The sequence below is a fragment of the Lampetra planeri genome, chromosome 26, assembly GCF_965212315.1.
Source record: "Lampetra planeri chromosome 26, kcLamPlan1.2.h2, whole genome shotgun sequence".
NCBI classification, from domain to species: Eukaryota; Metazoa; Chordata; class Hyperoartia; order Petromyzontiformes; family Petromyzontidae; genus Lampetra; species Lampetra planeri.
Genome location: NC_136132.1, coordinates 1,740,690 through 1,757,967, shown reverse-complemented (window position 1 = coordinate 1,757,967; position 17,278 = coordinate 1,740,690). Strand labels below are relative to the sequence as shown.

General features: G+C 44.0%; 1 protein-coding gene across 7 annotated transcripts in view; it reads left to right on the top strand.

Moving 5' to 3' along the window:
- Positions 1 to 4,736: 4,736 nt before the first annotated feature.
- The window catches only part of ZNF236 (zinc finger protein 236), a 47,650-nt gene continuing 35,108 nt past the window's right edge, over positions 4,737 to 17,278 (top strand). For 2 of the 7 annotated variants that reach the window (XM_078606427.1, XM_078606431.1), the window contains exons 1-9: positions 4,737 to 4,876; positions 9,745 to 9,890; positions 10,056 to 10,220; positions 11,291 to 11,469; positions 12,378 to 12,505; positions 12,732 to 12,904; positions 14,519 to 14,662; positions 14,767 to 14,940; positions 16,639 to 16,891. In XM_078606427.1, the coding sequence (XP_078462553.1) occupies positions 4,825 to 4,876; positions 9,745 to 9,890; positions 10,056 to 10,220; positions 11,291 to 11,469; positions 12,378 to 12,505; positions 12,732 to 12,904; positions 14,519 to 14,662; positions 14,767 to 14,940; positions 16,639 to 16,891 (1,414 nt within the window). In that variant the 5' untranslated portion in view covers positions 4,737 to 4,824. Of the gene's footprint in view, positions 4,877 to 4,927; positions 5,065 to 8,232; positions 9,026 to 9,744; positions 9,891 to 10,055; positions 10,221 to 11,290; positions 11,470 to 12,377; positions 12,506 to 12,731; positions 12,905 to 14,518; positions 14,663 to 14,766; positions 14,941 to 16,638; positions 16,892 to 17,278 lie in introns of those variants that run through there. The other 5 variants (XM_078606426.1, XM_078606424.1, XM_078606429.1 and 2 more) reach the window with 4 other exon arrangements.

The window sequence follows — 17,278 nt, the reverse complement described above, 5'->3', positions numbered from 1 at the left end:
TGGCCTACATAGGTGCTAGTTAATAGTTATTATCCCAACATCCTCTATATGCTCTAGGGGGATCTTTGTATTTATCTACATCTCGATATGTAATGTGATGCACGAGTAGCTGCTTCAGTAGTGGTGTGCAAGTTCCGAGTGGCCCCAGGCCACAGACCAGTCTCAATACTAAGTGTGGTCCTTGCAGATGGCAGGAAACTGGGCCCCAGGGAGATACACAACGAGACGCAGAGAGAGAGAGGGAAGCACAAATATTTGGAAGCATAGAGAGCAGTACAGAGACAGACATGGAGACACATACGCAGAGAAAGGTGAACACAACGTAGACACGTTGAGACAAGCAGAGACAGACATACAGACAAAAGGCACACGCAGTAAGACTCAAAGAATCAGACATGGACCCAAAGAGCCAGAAACAGGCATATATAAATTAACAGAGACATATAGGTGGGTGTTGTGGCTTGTAATACAACATTTTAGAGACGGGGATTTGTGTATGGTGTAGATTTTGTTAAGCTCCCAAACCCACCAGGTTGCGAAGTTGCCAAGAGGTGGCACGTCAAGTGGGTTGGTGAGAATGTGTGCTCGTTCGGTCAATTGAACATTTTTCATCGGTGTACATGGATTTTGTTTAAACGTACTCCGATTTCCTCCCACATTAAAACGTACATTAAAGGGGATTTGCACAAACATGCTAAGAGCTTGAGAATCAGGTTTGGGTTTTCCTTGTTAAATACAAAACAGTATTAGTTTTACTTGGGTTATTTAAGGTAAACCTGCACTTTTAGTTGGAGAAAATGTGAGAGTGAAGTAAATGAAACGTACCCTATTTTTCAAGGTATGCCCCTGGAACATATACACATCTGCCCCATTCGTGTTGTAAGCCATTAATGTCAGAAGCAGTGAAGTGTTCAGGACAGGTGTAGATGAGTATTGTGAGCAACCAATGCAATGAGGTGCGAGTGGGTCGAGAGTCAAAGATGACGTAATGTCAACGTCACGGGTTACGCAAGTGGCTTTCGGAAAGCACTTTCGGGAACATGGGCGGGGCCGAGCTGGGGGGAGGAGCCGCCCAAGAGGTTCTTAAGGGGGACCCCATGACAGAGGCGAGGTCGTCGTTGGGAGCCAGGGTAAGGACCGGCTGGAAGAGGGTCTCTCTCCTCATCGCGGAGCAGTGTTGGCTGATCCCTCGCTCCGGGCAGACGAGTGAGAGAGCCAAAGGGATAGTCGAGGGTAGGGTCCAAATAGTATTCAGTGTCTGGATGAAGGACTGAGCTAGAGTTCACCTACACTGGTGTGAGTGTAGGATGCCGAGTGTGAGAGTGTTTTAATCAACGGAAACGGCCCTTATAGTATTCATCTCCGCGTGGTTGTACTGCACAACACATGTATGCGGCTATTTTAGGATGTACGCTCTCACATTCCCATCACATTTTGCCCACTCATGTCTATTCTTAAACCTCTCGCCCCACTCAAACACACTTTTGCACAAGACGTGTATCACCGAACTGTATAGCTAACCTGTAAAATGTCAGCTGTTTTGACATTTTTCTCCACCAGACACTTTATTAAGCGCTGCTGTTCCACAGCACATGACACACTATCCACTGCCATCTTGGAAATACCCAGACCGCTTTGCGAAGCTGCGACCACTCGACAAAACTCTCATCACAAACCAATAGATGACTCTTGACTGACACTCATTATTCAACAGACATCGACACAGTGAAACAAAAGCAGAGAAGGCCATACAGAGCGACAAAGAGACACATTGAAAGACAGACACCATGAGATATGGAGATACATAATGATATAGAGACACAGAGGCACAGTTATATCTGATCTATGCATAGACACAGGCAGGCATATACCAAGAAACAGAGGTAAACATGGAGATACAGAGACACCGAGATAGGCATAGTCAGACACATAGGAATACACAGAGTGAGGCAAATATAAAAAGGCATGAAAAATAATACACAGACACATAGAAAGACATCAACAAAAAGAGACAAGGACACATATATTGTCCAATACAGTAAGACAGACATAAATCAACAAGGATATTGAGTCAGACAGAGACTGACACAAAGACACAGCTGAAGAGACGTAGATATGGAAAGACATTCTCAGAGTAAGATACAGGGATGGAAATAGAGTTTCAGTCAATGAAGCAGACGCAATGAGACACATAAAGAGACACCATAGGCACTTCTTGACATACATAGCCCTCGGGAAAAAAATACCCCTCCTCCACATCCTCCCAAGTACAGATTCAGGGTTCTCATGACCTTTGATTGTATTTGATCACTCATATCAGTACAATAATAGACTTACAACCCTAACCCTAATTACAAAGCACCTTAAGTGCAATTTGTCTTGACACATGGGGGAACATTCCCTTACGTTTTATTTGTTCCTATTATGCTACGTGCATCGTGTCACCAGACCTTGTCAGACACCAGTGGAACACCCCATGTTGGAAAGTGGTCTGGGGAAGAAGCCATCAGAACTGCTTCAAGGAACCCTTCAAGGGACCCTTCACGAGATCTGTTGCCAAAGAAAGCTGTCGACTTGGCAATATTTATCGCGCCTGATACTCCGATGGAGACATATTCTTGGAGATGTTGAAGGTCGAAATAGGTGCAGAGTTTAAAAATGGAAAGTAAATTAACTAAAGACGAACGAGTTTAATTCGTTTTCATGTATGCTAAAGGCAGCTGTAATCTTAAAAAGGCAAAAATGAATTTCAAAAGAGAAGTCGGGCATGCATTCCTGTTAATTGTAGTCCGTTTGAACATTTGTTAAAATAAATTAAACCTGATTTGATTTGTTAAAATAAATATAACACTATACATCCTGACGTTTGGGCCACCCTGTATAGTAGATTTAAAATGTTTATATTTGTGTCAATGCGTTTGCGATAAATGTGACAATTGACACCCTGGACAGCTTTGCGAACGAGATGTTCCATCTCGAGGGATTATCCAGGTGAAATATTTAAATAAAAAAAGATATTGGTCTAGAAGCCCCATAATCTAAGGCTAAAGCATGTCATGTTTACGTGAAGAGATGGAGGAGGTATGCAATACAGTATAGTTCTATGCCCATTAAGCTCTATACCATATCATGAGCGTTTGTCATTAACATTAGGTGGCGCACTTCCTTACATAAATGTTACAAAGCAGAAAAAGCAATATTGTTTACATGGAGCGGTATAGTGTTATGGACAGTATCATGTATTAAGGGGCCGTCCATAAATGACGTCACACGATGTTTAACCCCCCCCCTCCCGTCGTCACACGCCGTCACAAAAAGTCAGACACCCCCTCAAATATGACGTCACTAAACTCTGCACCCCCCCCCCCCCAAATAAAACATGCTTCACATCGCTTTCAACTATCGTCATTGTAGTGCGTATTTAATGTGGCGCTGCACTCTGATGTTGTAGGAGAAAACATTTATTAATAAGTCTATTTAATTAAGTAGAACGTGTTGTCTGTATTTATTTAAAGTTGCGCATTTTGATGTGACGTCACATTTCTCAACCCCCCCCCCCCATCGTCACAAATGTCTGATCCCCCCCCTCCTAGGTGCGTGACATCATTTATGGACGGCCCCTAACGTACATTTTAAATATGGAATTAGAATGTCTTTATTAAACCGGAGTTATAAGTTCACCAAATTCAGCAGGAAGACAATTTTAACACGAGTGTTTGTGTGCAGTTACTGGCGATCGGGCTGAGCCTTCAAACCCACTGCACTTGAGGTCCGGGTTTAATCACTTAACGTGTCATCTGGGTTTCTATGCAGATCTTTGGGTCTCTGTTATTGGTGTCTGGCCTGAAACTTGTTGGAACTATCAGACCCGCACCTTACTGGAAATCTGTGAATAAAGAGCTTCATGGCTCATCGGATTTCTCCAGGATAAATCAAGATTTTGATTCTGAAGCCATCACCACAATCACTCCACGCGACAACCAATGGTCACCACCAGTGGCCGAGAACCGGATTCAAATCCTGAAATCTCAGCTCGCCATTCTAATCATGAGCCATGATCGATTCCCTGTTGGATGAACGCCAACCTTGACCACATACACCTAAACACACATACACTATTAGTGTCGTTGTGGAGATAAATATCAAAATTGGCAGACAACACGCCTCATTCACGTCTGGCCATCTGCATCAATGTAATAAAAGAGTTGTTTACAAATTCCCATCAGCCACGCAAGCCTTCTCGGAGTGCGTAACTTTGACGAGCCAAAGCGTGGTCTAAACCGGTTCAAAGTTTGCTCGCAGGTAATCAATGCTGCTCAAAAAACAACGCAACTAACCCCTTGAAGCAAGCGATGATGGGAGAGTCGTGCAACAAAAACACGTTAGGCAGATTCTTTCTTTAGAGGCGATACAAATTAACACCGTCCGCTCGCTCATCTTGTTTAAACAACACGTGCATCTTAGAGAACGAAGAGCCCCCCTCCTCCTCCTGGCGTCACGTGGGAGGGGAGGGGGCGGAGTCGACTTCACTCGACGAGCACCGGGGGCGCCAACATCCGGGCACCGCCGGCGCCCGCTGCCTCCGCCCCTCCCCCCCCTCGCCCCTCCCCCCATCTCCCATTCACCGCCATTTTCTCCCTCCCAGTTTTTTTTGGGGGGGGGGGGTAAAAAAAAAGGAGGGGGGGTAAAAAAAAAGGGGGGGGGAGATAAATAATAAATAAATAATCCACCTACACCCCCCCCCTTCCTCATCCACGCTCCCTCCATCAGCACCACCACCGCCAGCCCTGCCCCTCCCTCCAGCACCACGACCACGCACAGAATATGCCGCGCGGACGGCCGCCTAAACAACGATTAATCCCCACAAACCTGCAAGGTAAAGGGTGGGGGGGGGTGGTAGTGGTGGGGGGCTACGGGATTAAACGTCCGATTATTGTTGTTCAAAATAATAATATAACGACTAATCGACCGGTCTCGTATTGCTTGCACGATCACCATTGTTGGTTGTCAATGTCGCGTTGCGCGCGTGTCTCTCTACTCCGCTCCACGTTCGCGACACTCGAGGTACGTGCGTTTCAGTCATTAGGTGTTTAAAAAATAACCCCACATCGTTGCTGTTCTTGCTCGCGCCACTTTGCGTTGTTAAACAACTCGGCGACAAAGAGACGAGACGAGGTCCGTGAACGTCTCGCGGTGCCGCTGCGGACTGAGACTGTCGCCCCCCCCCCCACGACACTCGCCGCCGCGGACGGATTTGTGTTTGTGCGCGCGGACGAACGAGGCCCCAAACACTCCCCACCCCCTTCACGGTGTTAGCCGCCGCCGCCGCCGACACTAGCAGCGGCTTAAGCCCCGAGAAGAAGCGAGGACTATCATCTTTAACCACCATCATCACCACTCTAACATCTCCTCGCTAAATAAGATGGCGCCCTCATCGTAGAGTTGAAGCCGCCCGGCGCTGCAGGCGGCAAACGCGGCCGCCTCGCTCCGTGGGGCCGCTTCGAGGCCGCGGGTCGTCGTCGTTGTTGTTGTAGTTCTCGCGGCGTCCACGCTATGAGGTGGGCAGGGGGGGGAGGCGTCAGTCGGCGCTTGCGTGCGTCGGGTCCACGGGGGTTGTGAGGCGGCCCGGCCGCGGAGGCGGCTGCGGATGAGGCGGCGGTGGCGCGGCCTGGGCACTCTTATACGCGTGGCGGCCCCACGGCGCCGCTGTTTAGTCGGAGGGGTTAGCCGCACGCGTCTCGTCGCTTTTGTGTGTCGATGCCGATGCGTGAGCGGGGTTTTTAAATGTTTAATTAGTATTTTTTGCTACACAAGCGATACACGTGTTGATTTTAAAAAGTGTTTGGGGGGCGGGGGCATAGTTTTATGAGTCGAAGTAAATGTGATGCGTAAGTCCTTATTGCGTTCATTCTCGTCTGTAGTTGAATGATGGCTTGGCTTGTGTTGGGTGGTTGGCAATCTCCCCCCGACACAACAACAACACTGCCCTACTGCGTCTCCCTTGCGTTAGTTGCTGCAAGATGGCGGTGCTACGTGAGTCCCCTGTGGGACCTGGCACCAACAATCTCGTCTTGTTGGTCTTCTTGGTGGTTGTTGAACAGCATTGTTATTGATGGCCCAATGACTACGACTCACAAAAACACACACTCGTGCTGCGTGGCGCAGTGGTTATATAACACGTTCGTCTCCCCCCCATGTATGTCACGGATTCGAGTCCCCGCCACTCATTAAACAGCCCCAGTTCGTGAGATTTAAAGACCAAATGTTGCATTAAACTCCGGACGCAGTGGTTATAAATCATTTTAAGTACAGTCTGTACAGTATTTGACGTGTTTGGTGGAATGCATACATGAACTTAATTATGATCAACCAGGCGAGAGCCAATTGACACGAAAGCCTTTTGGCAAGGCACCCGGTGATGGTTGCAAAAGCAGGTCAGATAGTGTGGCATAGTTCAAATTTTAAAATTACCTCCAATGGGCCAATAAATTTCCTAGGTCTCCTTGTCAAGGGAGATAATGGATTTTCACCTAGTTAAGTGAAGGATATTGACTTTCACGCTTGCTGCCGAGAATGATGTATAGTTCATGTTTCTGAACACGGGGGCCCAGGTAGTTGTCGTCCCCCCCCCTTTGCTGCTGTGGACTTTGTTGACGACGAGGTCTCACATTGATGAGGCAGAGCGAGAGAGATGATTGTCGGGTTAGACAGCTTTGAGCCCGAAAGCTCATCTGATCAGATTAGTGATGAGACTTGGATGTGAAGGGGTCACATGCGGATGACTGATGAGGCGAGCAAACCCAGCTGATAGGGTTTGTATGGTGACTGATGAAACTGGTCTTGTTGTGTGGTGATGAGATTGAGATGATGAGGTTGTGTGGTGACGAGGGTGTGAGTTTATGGAGAGGCTGCATTGCAAGGATAATGAGAGCTTTGATGACAATACGACGAGGAATGGGACTGATTATCATGCTAATTGGGAAGAAGTGAAGAACCAAACAAGTTATTTCATACACCTTGAGTGCTCGGATAATTTGCATAACTGAAGAAGCAGAGTGCTTAGCGATGTTTATTTAGATTGCAAAGTTTGAATAAATTACACGACACTTAATGTGACTTCAGAGTCAAGTTGAGGGCGCTGTTGCTCAGAGCTAGTGTTTCATAAAATTACGTGAGAAATGATGAGGTGACATCAGTGAAGCTGAGCTGATAAAGCTACACAAGTAAGAGGGAGCTAATGATGAGATTAGTAAAACAGCTGAGAGCCCAGTATATCAATCAATTGGTTTATTTGAAACGGCTGAGAAACCGAGATAGTATACAGTTCTGCGCCGCTTTTACCACAGAGACCTACAAAGCAAGAAGACAGAATATCAGTCGTGATATTAATTGGAATTTAAATACATCACTGTAGTAATAATATCACAATGAAAGAGTGCATGAAAGTACTGACATTTTATTACAGTGATATGGCGATAATAGCGTGATCATACTGTTCGAGTAAAATACCACTGACACCTAATAAAGGCAGCATTTATAGTCCAGTGTATAACGTACTGTAGTCGTGAGAACTTGATAAACATGTAAGGGGGGAATAGGAAATTGTTGTGCTTGTACGTTTTTTTGCGGTACTGAAATGTATTTATGGATTGGTTGACCTTGTTTAGTGGCTATAATCTGTAAAAATTTGACGATTTGTGAATGAAAGCTTACATACATAGAATCATGACTATATGGATGTTTCCTTTGGGCTTCGTGATAAAATTAATATGTTTATGGCAGGATTTATTTTTAGAACAAACTAATACCTCGCAAAGGTGCATTGCCTGAAGAAGATATCACATGGTGCAGGATTTACTTTCAAGGGAGGAGTAGGCTGTGGCATGAATATAGCAGAAATCCAATAATCTGTTGGGCTTGTAATCCATGGCACACTGCGGAGGTCACACCAAATAATCCACAATTGTTTTTGTGCCGGCGCGGTGTGCCACGGATTATGGGACGAAAGCACCGCACGATTCCCTTAATCCACACAAAAAATTAGATTACACGGGAAGCGTGGCACACGACGTCTAAAGTGCAAATATGCTATGCGGGTTTATGTAACATGATCTTTTTGCATTGATATCCAAGTAAAAAATTTCTAAAATGACTTTCTACTGAAAAAGTCGCATCAGCGCAACTAGTCTGCAGATGCAACTAAAGAAATAGAATTTAACCTTATGGCGGGACCCCGGGGTCCCGAATAAACGGAAGTCAAAATTGTAATAAATTTACTTATTTTTGGCAACTCCGTCCCACCGCGCACATAAACGCCGCGATCCACCTGGCGCGGATCATTCGAGGACGAATGCGCAGAAGAAACAAAATTTTGAAACTTTGATTAGCGGATCGTGTAGAGCTCGTCGAGAGGAATAGATTGCCATATCGTTCGCCTTCAGCAGACATGTAATGACCTTTCAACGCAGTTTATGCGAGAGCCGGGGGCTTATGGGACCCCGGGGTCCCGCCATCAGGTTCAATTGCCGAATAAAAAAAATCCTACCTCCTGAGTTTCCCTGCAGCTCCATTCCAGGAGCTCTCACTTAGGCCCCGTCCACTCTACTGATTGTGGTTTTCCAGTCCGAGAAGCGTTTTAAATCCGCTGCGTTGTGCCATGGATTATGGGTGCAGTCGCGAACTGCCAATAGTCTGGAAATTACATGAATTTTTTTTATTACTGCATTGGATGTCTGCTGTATTGTGCAGGATATATTTTAAATGTGCGAGGGGGGCATCGGCATCAAGCTTCGGCTACAATACCATACTTATGCACAACAACACGCCAATATAAATGTCTGAGCCCCAATGATAAACGATTTTGTCGATTTGTTTACAGTTCAAAATCAAAGATGCACATATGTATTCATGGTACTGCATAGCTGATGGTCTGTTAAGACTGATGTCATGGTTGGTCAGATCCAGGTCGTATCACATAACTCCACTTATCCTTGAAGATGTGCGGGTGAACTTCACGGATCCTGTGGTATGTGAGGTTGTCTGAAATTTTTCATGGTTTATTGGTGATTTTTTTCTTGAGATAAAAGGACTAATTTGCCGATTGACTCCTTGGATATGCAAACAATGGATAATAGTAACCAATTTTGTCCTGTGGATAGTAGGAGTTGCAGGTAATTTGGCCGTGTATTGGTTTATACATTTGGAAATTCAGAGTATTACCAAGTTACTGTGAATGAGCAGAGGGTTATTTCAAAGGTTGCTAGATTTTACATTGTGAGTGATGTGCTATTGCAGATATTTTTATTATTAAATCCTGTACAATAATTTCAATTATCACAGTATTTTTGCACAAAATATGGCGCTATATTGAGCCTGTGCTACTGTGCTATATTAATTTGATGCAGTTTTATTTGAACTTGTTTTAAACCGTATTAATATTTTTAATCTGTGTAATAAATAATAAATGTGTTTTCAGGTTGATATTGCGTGGGTTTTTTCCAGAGGATAAAAGCTTCAATAGAAAAAGATGGCTTATCTTTCATAATAGCACTGCATGACGGTTAAACATAAATCACAAGGAAATTGGACTTTCTCAGTATTGAGTGGTGCAAGATCAAAATGTTATAACTTAATAGTGTATTCCTCTGACGAGAAAATATGGTGATTGTTTGAGTTCACTGAGAGGTTAAAGCATCACAGAAGGTCAACGCGCTATGGTAATGTCTCCATTGTGGTCACGCTCAGAAGACCCACAGGGAATGGGTGTGGATCAGGTGGAGGAGGGAGATGTGCCGGCAAGGGGGCTCCACCAGTGTGACATCTGCAACCAGCTCTTTCACAAGCACAGCCAGCTCCAGAAGCATCTCCGACAGCACCAAGAAAATGACAAGGTTACAATAAATAATTACACGTGCAAAAACATTCTAGGATACGATCACGAAAAAAAGTTTTCACGTGAAATTAGTTTTAGTTTCTTGAATGCTTATAGGGTATAAAATTACTTTCTCTATTCCCTTGTTTCTGCTACACACCCACACCCGCACACATTCACACAGCCTCATCGATGTGACCAGTGCCCAGCCTCCTTCAATGTGGAATACAACCTGTTGCTGCACAGGGCCACACATTCAGTGGACCAGACTGCATGTCCAGACTGTGGGCGCACATTCTCACGAATTGCCAGCCTCAAGGCACACATCATGCTTCATGAAAAGGAGGAGGTGAGAAATAATTGTTCCTGCAGATAATGGGTGCGTTTATGTTGGAGTGGCGTGACTTCCCTTGGTATTCAATGTTATAGTTTGTACTATAACGGGGCGTGCATTGCAGCACATGCGGATCTTTTATTGAATTAAAAATGACAATTTAATTAGTTGCCTTTTTTGCAACTCTTAATGATGGGTTTATATTTCACTTTGCGAATGCATCACAATGTACCGTGCTGTCACCTCTTAAAATTAATTAATTTACAGTGTGCATATTTGTTGTATAACTTGAATTTCATTCAAGGGGGAGGAAATGTATACATATATGTTGCATGTTTTTGATCCCGATCTCTTGTTTTCAACTCTGCAGGACCTCCGCCTAATTTGCACATCTCCAGAACCTCTTAACTTTCTTAACCCAGCTGCATCTGAATCCCTCATCTGCGTTTTCATTACATCCCGACTCTACTATTGCAACTCTCTCCTCGACACTCTCCCCAAATCACTCATCTCCTAACTGCAGTTGATCCAAAACATCACTGTCAGATTTTTCACTCGCACTCGTAAAGGTGACTGCATCACCCTAATTCAAGTGACTTTACCGAAAGAACCAAAGAGTAATTCCTGCAGTCACGAAAGCTCCAAATTAAGTTTGATCCTTATACAATAAAATTCTGGATCAGCTTGAAGATCCTACCATGTAATTGGCTCTACCTGCCTCTTTCCTCTCATCTCATTGTGCTCCTCTCCACGCACGTTTTGCCTCAGCAACCAACGTTTTTTTTGTTAAATCCGCCAGTAAACTTTCACCTAGTGGGAGCTCGATCTTTCTTCCTCTACTGCCCCTTAATCTGAAACTCTCTTCCCACAGCCATCGGTACTGTCAACTCCCTGCCCCTATTCAAGTCCAGGCTGAAGATCTTCCTCTACCTTTCGCTAAATGCCTCATCATCTCTTTATTATAAATAAACATGTCTCCTTTACCCAGGAAGCCCAATTCCCTCTGTTCTACACTGTGTTTTGAGAGCAGTTGCGTTCAGATGCAATATGAATCCAACCTGCTTTGCAATGTTATTCTCTTGCAGAACCTGATGTGCACAGAGTGCGGGGATGAGTTCACTCTGCAGAGCCAGCTGGAGCGCCACATGGATATGCACCGGCAGGAGCTTTCGGGGGCACGCACCTTCACCTGCCGCATCTGTCATCAGGAGTTCCAACGCGTGTCCACGCTGCGCGAGCACATGCGCTCCCACTACAAAATCAGGTAGATCGCCATACGAACATTAGATTGATTAGCTAGACGGATTATTATGTTGAACTATACAACGGTGTTAATTGAACTGTAATAGCAGAATGTGTGAGGGAATTAAGGAGGCGTTGCAAAAGTGCGTACTTGTGCAGTTGATGCCTGAGTCGCCCATTAACAACTGTTAACAATTTAAGGAGGGTATCCTTGAACATGCACTCTGTGTCCGTGGGAGTTACCATCTTCTCTGCAGGGTCTACATAAACTCGGCGATGTGAACTGCCAATGTGGTTTTTGCCTTCTTCATGCCGACATCAAGTGTGTCCAATTCAATACCTTGGAAAATGAATTATCTGCCATTAAATGGGTTGGCGATCCTTGAAAATGTATGCAGACTTGTCTCGGTTACTTAGAGTGTTTGTAATGTAGACATGGGAAATCTACGTGAGGCAACAATATCATAATGTATGCAAATTAAAATAATGGCAAAACATGACATTCATTTAGCCAACATGGATATTCAACCATGATATAGGTTTTTTGGGTTAGATCGCGTAAATGATTAATGTTGTTAAACCCACCACCACCCGACGTAGCCAATTAGTATGGGTTTTCACGTGAACAGAACATGCCGATTTGTTACTAGTACAGCACACCGGTGTGTTGGAAAGCAAATCCAACATTTACAATGGATTTTCAAATCGTTTTGTTGATATTGTGAATTTTGTTAAATATGGCATTTGTGAAATACCACAAATAATACTTTTTACAGTCCAGTAACATTTGAATAATTAAGTGTTCATGTTTGTTATAAGGCATAGATAGGAGAACTGTGTGCCTTCACCGTAGCTTTCTCTTAGCAAGTGCTGTCTTTTGTAACAATTTATTTTTCATCTGTGTATGATGGTCTTGACTCTTCTTTTCAGAGCTTCTCTTTCCACAAGGTCATACAAGCGTAATATTGACAGGTCTGGGTTTTCTCATCGTTGTGAGCATTGTATGAAGACCTTCCAGAAGCCTAGCCAACTCATACGCCACATACGCATACACACTGGTTTGTGCCTTTTTATTTACTGCCCTCCACACACGGAATAATGTCAATATGCACTGTAACACGTTAATGGTCTTTTATTTAAAGGCATTTAAATTTGTATTATCCCTCCTATTGAACAATATGCTAAATAAAAAAAACGCGTGCTTTCTATTGCGGCGAGAATTTTGCAAGGAGGGGGATTAAAGTTCTCGGCTAAAGTATTTCATAAATTTTTCTACGTGTGCAGGCGAGCGCCCCTTTACTTGTGAGGAGTGCGGCAGAGCCTTCAACCAGAAAGGAGCGCTGCAGATTCACAAGGCCAAGCACACTGGAGAGCGCCCCTACCGCTGTGCCTTCTGCCCTCACACCTTCTCACAAAGAGGCAACCTTAGGGCTCACATTCAGCGGGTCCACTCTGATGTAAGATGAAATCTTTTATTTTTATTCAAACTGATTATTGTTAAGCTATACGGATTTGTAGGTGCTTTTTAAAATATAATTTGCCGTCTTTCATTTATTTTGGAATGCTATGTGGGGGGAAAAAGGCAACCACTCTTATGTTCTGAATAGTCTAAATTCTTGCTTGTTGCGCTGGTTGTTGAATAACAGGTCACAGTTCTGTTATGAAATTCATAGGTTACAGGGATGCTCAGCACGATAGCCCGAGGGTAATTCATAGTCCTTTTCTAGATTTTGAATTTGTTTCATGTGGCTCTAAAAAGTTGGGAAGTTTGGCTAAAAACTGGATTTCATATTTAATACATTAAATGTGCAAAGCCTTCTTTGATTTTGTGTAGTAGAGCCTGACTGTTAAAGTAATGTTCCCAGGATGAACTGTCTTACTTAAGCATAATGGTATTAATCACTTAGTATTTTTATATCCTAAATTAATTTCTAGGTGTCTTTATGCATGTCAAAATAACACATTACCAAAGAGAACAATGTGGTAATTTATGTGGACAGATAATGTAATACAAATGTAGTGTTTTTAATGTGTTTAATGTTTTGCGTTACTTTAAACAGCTGCATAACAAAGATTAACAGTTGAGGCTTAATTTAATTAAAGCAGGATTTGCAAGAATACTGTCACACTTGACATAGTTTAGTGCTGATTACATTCGATCAAAGCCATCCTCAAAGTGGCCACCCTGATTTTCTACAAAAGCCTAACAAGCAATGATTCCTTCCTAGTAATCCCAACCTGTCTCACTGTATCGAGCTGCAAAGGCAGGCCAAAACGAATAGTCTTGCTCCTGACATTTCTCTTGACAACTTAAACGCTGTTTGGTGTGGCCATTTTTTTTGGTGGGGGGACGTGTTTGAATGTCGAGAGTGATGATACCTGCTAGCAGCTGCCTGGTTTGAGGAGGATTTATTGTATGGGCGCGATCTGTCAGGGTCTCTGTACCATGCTGCCTGATGGCTCTCCTCGCAGGGTATTGATTTGTGCTCAGCAATGTGGGCCTTTGTGGGAATATCTCGATCTTCTTGCAGTGAGAGGAAAAGAAATGGATGTTGTATTTGTATTGTGACTTATTTTCTGCAAGTCTCTTCCTTACCCCCTGCCAAATTGGCTAGAATGCTGGACTCGTGTTTTCCATTTTGGTATTACTGCTGAACTTTGCTTCAGATGCACGTTATATTTTACAGAACTAAGTTGTTACACTAATGTTTAACGAATTTCTTTCAGTCGGCGATATGTTTTCCCATTGTCTGAAATAAGCAATTTCAGAAATTGCACGGGCTGAAGAAGTGGGAAAAGCCATAACATAAACAACTTGTATAATTCTAATGAGATAATTGCCGCTGCTGAATTTGTTCAGTAGAAATGTAGCCTATTTATTCTCTTACAAGCTAACATCCCCTGATAACAAGAGGTGTGCACAATTGCATGTAATTCTTTTGTATGTATGTATGTATGTTGAACTTCTTTCGCACCGTACGTTGCCAACCGTACTAATCGGACGTGCGAGGGAAGGGCAGTCAGACACTCGGGTATAGGTGAATCAAACTGCTCTTTTCTCTCCTCCATAGGCGAAGCCTGGTGGGGAGCAGCCAGTGTTCCAGTGTGAGGACTGCAGCTGTGTTTTCAAAAAGCTGGGCAGTCTCAATGCCCACATCAGCAGGATGCACACAGACGAATCGTACACGAGCCAGCTGCTTGGTGATGACACTCAGGTAGCCAGCTCGCATCACCCGGGTTGTTTTGAAGTCGCGCGCATGCTTGCTTTTGGTGTCCTCCTCACCTCACATGGCTGCCTGTGCGGATGTGTGCGCCCCAGACTGTCGCAACGCCGGTGTCAGGAGCGGGACCTCAGGGAGCCCGCGGAGGGACAGACGTGATACAGCAGCTCCTAGACCTCTCGGAGCAGGTGTCCGCTGACCCCACCCATGGCCAGCCGCAACTTCAGCAGTTGAACTTAGACTCGGCATCCATCAGCCAGGACATTCTTCAGGTGTGCCACATATGAAAGCACAAGCACTCTCCATATGTACATTTCATGCACGCGTTTAAATGTGGTTTGGTAGTGAAGTGCTACAGCATGTCGCTTGTGACTCAGATTTTTTTTTACAATACACCTCTACCCCAGCCCCCTCCACATTTCTCTAATGATGTGCTGTGGAAACATTGAGTCATTGTTCCGTCCTCAAAGGACATGTTGAGTCTGTGGTCTCATGTGATTTCTTGTGGATATGAAAGATCCCAGCGATCGTCTTGGCAGAAGAGGTCATTCTTTGCCAGTGTTGTATTTGTAATATCTTCTCAAATGTAAACCAGAGCATGCTTGTAAATAAGTTGCATGCACTTTAAAAATAGTTGTCACGATAAATGTGTTTTTTATACTGTAAATATGAACGCAGTGATAAAAACAAATGTTTCTCATACACATTTGACATTTGGGTTTTCCTACAGTAACAGAATTACAGGAACAATGCAATAATATAACAGATTGCAATATAATGGGATCTTTATGTATCATATCAGTCTGCAGTGCAAGAACATTGAGAAACCATAAAAGCCCAAATTAAGCTTACGTTAAATGTTGTGATTATCAGGCTCGGTGTCCCATGATGTAATTCCGTTACCGTGGAATTGACCATATGGCGATTTGGTAATGTGGGCAAAATTGTCCAGTTTGTGTCATTATGTGTTTTTCTCAGTATTTTGCAGCCACTCATGTAATGTACGAAGAATTTAAACGGAGGAGGAACAAAATAATCCGACCCTAATATCTTTTTGCCTGAAGTCCGTAGTGGAACCACATTTCAGATGAATGCACAACAGCGGGCAGCAATTGCCTTTCACATCATGCTAACAATATGGCTATTAGTGTTTGAGGAATACCATGTCCTCATGCAGAAGTGCCTTCGCCATCAGTAATTGTTGCCGGTTGCTTTAATTGAAGTATTGGCATTTAAATTATTGACAAAAGCATGCATAGGAAGAGCCCCACTGGCGTGTAATTACCAATGCTTATTACGTCTGTGCACATAAAGCGTGTGCCTGTGGGGATGCTGTGATTACACACTGGTCAACTATACCCATATGAACTGTAAAGAACTTTAAATTGTTCCAAATGTAGTGTATTAAGAAACGATTTTTATATGATTTCAATTATAGCGGCTGCCATGTTTTCCTTGTAGCACTAAATATTTCAATCATCTTCCTTGATCAGGCACTCATTAATTTAGGCAGGGCTTGTATTTTTGTCTGTTGGTCTTTAATACTTACAATATAATGCACGTCGGGTGTTTTCACTTTTTTGTATGTGTGTATATACACACAAACACACGGTGATCCACTTATAGATACCCCACTGATTTTTAATTGTCCTCTTAGTTTCTTCGAAACATTGTAAGCATATCACGCCAACTATGTTGGACAAAGTGTAAGGGTTGAATGTCAAAATGTTTAACAAGTATAATGAGATTGGTGGAGACATAACGGGCTTTGAAACAAAAAACTGTCTTCCATGTAATTTCTCCCTGGTTTTTTTTATTGGGTATCTATAAATGGATCACCTATACAGTATGTGAACCAGATTAGTTCCCGTTGTTCATTGGCCCGTGCAAAAAAAAGTATTTTTACGTGCCTTAGTGTTTTTTTTAATGAATTGAGACGTTGCAGATAAAAACACCTCATCTATTTGCAGCAAGCGCTCGCGAACAGTGGCTTGACGGCAATCCCGGTGGAGAGCCAAGTAGCCAGTGCCATGGCAAGTGGCAACGAGGTGCCGGCGGCTCTTCAGAGAGCGGCAGCAGCGACGGTACCGCGCTCCACGGGGAGGCCGCGCTTGCAGCTGCCCGGCTCCCTCTCGCTGGCGCGGCAGGGCGGCAAGGAGGGTGGAGAAAGCACTCGTCGCTTCTCCGGCTCCTTTGCAGGACACCGTGTTTCGCAGTATACAGGTGGGGGGCTGGCCATTCTCACTATATACATGCAATGTGTTGAACTTCTTTCACACCAGAGCGTAAATAACTGTGCTCATCGGAGGTGCGGTGGGAAGGGGGGGGGAAGAACGACAAACTAAACGCGTGCGCCCAAAAAAAATCGCAAGCGGGAGATAGTATCATACGCTGCACGGTAATGCTGGAATATGGAACACATTGATCAGTTTGAAAATATATATTATGTAGTTAACCACTCTGTCAATCCGCAGCGGGATGAAGGCCTCCCTATGTCATGTCAGTAAGGGGTGGGTTGTTTGACCTACTTCACCATGCTGAGCAGTGCTGGTTGGTGAAGCGGGGGGCCAAAAACATTCATATGGTAGCCATATCCGGGATTCCAACTCG